A 2,794-nucleotide genomic window follows, 5' to 3' on the forward strand; every position below is an offset into this window, starting at 1 on the left:
CAATAGAGCAAACATTCAAATGTTTCATGAACGTTGAAATGGCTGATATAATTATGCGCCACACAAATAAGTTAGCAAAATAAACTTATAATGCTTACAACAATGCGCATCCAAACACAACTCCTAAGTCATGGACGCCTGTGTCAATAACAGAGCTGTATGCATTTTTTGGCATACTTATTATGACTGGTGCGAACCATAGCAATGGAGAACATGTTCGAGATTTATGGAGCGTCAAAAACTATCCTTTATATCGCGCCACAATGGGAGTCAACCGTTTCTGTTCGATATTGCGGTTCCTAAGATTTGACGATAAAAACACTCGTGCAACACGCTTACTAACTGATAAAGCAGCACCGATCAGTGAGTTGTGGACGATGATGAACAATAATCTTGCTGCACATTACAAGCCCAGCTCATGCTTGACGATTGATGAACAATTATTTCCTTACCGTGGACGCACACGGTTTACGCAGTACATACCGTCAAAACCTGCTAAATATGGTATCAAGGTTTGGTGGATTTGCGATGCCACAAATGCATATCCACTGCATGGACAAATATATACTGGCCAAGCAGAAACTGGTAGGGAAACGAACCAAGGCGAACGAGTGGTGAAGGATTTGTCTGCCAAATACCAAGGAAGTGGCCGAAACATTACAATGGACAATTTGTTTACGACCTTGCCAGTTGCAGAACTGCTTCTCACCTGGAAACTCACGATCGTTGGAACTTTGCGCAAAAACAAATCATATATTCCTCAAGAAATGAAGCAGAACAAAAACAGGACAATTGGTTCAACGACATTTGGCTTCAAAAATAATGTGACAATGTGCTCTTATGTTCCCAAAAAAAATAAAGCAGTAATTTTGCTTTCGACTATGCATAATGATGCTGAAATAGCTGACAGTGGGAAACCTGAAATAATTGAATATTATAATCGTACCAAAGGTGGTGTTGATCGAATGGACCAAATGTTTGCGGAATATCCAACACAAAGACAAACAAAACGATGGCCACTAGCGATGTTCTTCAACATGTTGGACATTACAGCTCTTGCAGCCTACATTGTCTACGATTTGAATAACCCGATGTTGCCTTGGAGAACAAACAGCAAGCGTAAGCAGATCCTGCGCAGCTTGGCTGAAGCATTGTGTATGCCCATTATTGAAGCCAGAGCCATAAATCGTCAAGTGACGCGAAATTTTTCGACTAAAATTGCTATTGAAGCATATTTCAACCGACCGGTGGAATCAATGGTGTCAATAGCAGCATCAACATCTGCCGCAGCGCGCACGCCAAAACCTGTGTCCGGATCTTGCTATTTATGTTACGGACAAGAGGAAAAACGCCGTAGAAAAACCAGAAAGCTGTGCGACAAATGTAAGAAGCCAATGTGTCTTGAACATTCGGTCACATCAACAAATTGCTCTATTGCCATGATTTTCCTTAGATATAAGATGCATTTTTATAATTTTTATAATAAAAGTCAATAATATAATGTGTGAAATGAATATTTTTAATTTTTCAAATAAAAAAATAATATAAAAAATGTTTTTTTTTATTATTATGAGGATTTTTACTATTGGGGTACAAACGTATCCCGGGTGTGTGTTTACGTATATAATGTGTTTGGAAGGCTGTAGCTCCTGAACCAATGGTCCGATCTGGTTCAAATTTTGAATTTGAACTCAAAACTAAATAATCTTCCTAGATCCGAAGTTAGCGGTATAGAGGTATAGCGGTTCAAAAGTTACAACACTTCAAAGTTGAAAGTGGATACATTTGTACCCGGGTGTGTGTTCTAGGGTTAATACTTGCGCCGGGTATTTAATGTTCGTCTCCGTCCGAACTTAGACTTTCTTACTGGTCTTAACTAAACATTATGTTCCGAAATGAGTAGTCCACTTGCAAAGTGCGTTATGTAAATGTGTTTAGATTTTTAGTTTTTGGAGGATTACGTACCAGTATTTATAGTAGTTTCATGTCCACTAACAACACAGTGCAAAATCTTTTTATATTCTGAAAAAAATAGCACCAAATGTTAACTCTTCTTCCAAAAGTCGCTATCATACTTGTTTATAAACTTTCAAAAGTATACATCTTCTGATGAACTTAGAAAACTGCTTTAGGTCATATAAATTGTTAATGTTATCTTATGTCATGTTATGTTATGTTACAATTTTATAAGGCTCTTATTTATCCAAATTTTCAAGTTATAATAAAAAAGATTCAATTTAAATGTTACTTGTTGTCGAAGCTGTTTTTTTTAATTTATGGCTTTCTATTATAAAATCACATAACGCTGTTTGCAAGTGGATTACTCAAATGTACTAAGACGGTAGTAACAGCGCATCGCACAGGTATTCACGGCATCACTAAAAAAGTCGATGCTTGCCATGTGAGATAGAAGCACAAGGACGCTCGACAACCAACAATAAAATATTTGGCGCGGGAGAGAGATGAGAGAATGAGAGTGCGAAAACGTGCGTGCATAAGAAGTGTTCCATCATGTAAAAATGTACTTTACATATTTTTGCCGTGTATTCTAACTAAAGGGTTGCAGGATAACATTTGTCGCTTCTACGCTTGCAAGTACTCTTTGCTTTGTACTCTATTCAGGGATGGTAAATGAGTTTTTTAATTTTGTACCAAATTTCTATAAAAAGGAAATATTTTGCAAAATATTTTTGTTAAACTTCCACTCCGTTAAATGCAACGGTTTTATTTTTGATTTTTGTATTACTAGCACTTACTAAGTAATATAACTTTTATGCTTTTCGTGATTACCTTG

At 36.8% G+C, this 2,794-nt stretch overlaps 1 protein-coding gene across 1 annotated transcript; it reads left to right on the forward strand.

Annotated features, from left to right (window-relative positions):
• The first annotated feature begins 182 nt into the window (after positions 1-182).
• Positions 183-1,734, forward strand: LOC108361911 (piggyBac transposable element-derived protein 1-like). Its single transcript, XM_017614685.1, has 2 exons — positions 183-1,383; positions 1,715-1,734. Exons 1-2 carry the CDS (start codon positions 183-185, stop codon positions 1,732-1,734), a joined length of 1,221 nt encoding a protein of 406 aa, XP_017470174.1.
• The last annotated feature ends 1,060 nt before the right edge of the window (positions 1,735-2,794 follow it).

Source organism: Rhagoletis zephyria, unplaced genomic scaffold, assembly GCF_001687245.7.
Source record: "Rhagoletis zephyria isolate East Lansing unplaced genomic scaffold, Rhagoletis_zephyria_1.1 Rzeph_scaffold_00881, whole genome shotgun sequence".
Taxonomy (NCBI): Eukaryota; Metazoa; Arthropoda; class Insecta; order Diptera; family Tephritidae; genus Rhagoletis; species Rhagoletis zephyria.

Coding starts and splice junctions, on each gene's coding strand:
- LOC108361911 (XM_017614685.1), top strand. CDS start 183: ATGACTGGTGCGAACCATAGCAATGGAGAACATGTTCGAGATTTATGG. Junction 1,384..1,714: donor CAGAAAGCTGTGCGACAAAT/GTAAGAAGCCAA, acceptor TAATCTTCCTAG/ATCCGAAGTTAGCGGTATAG.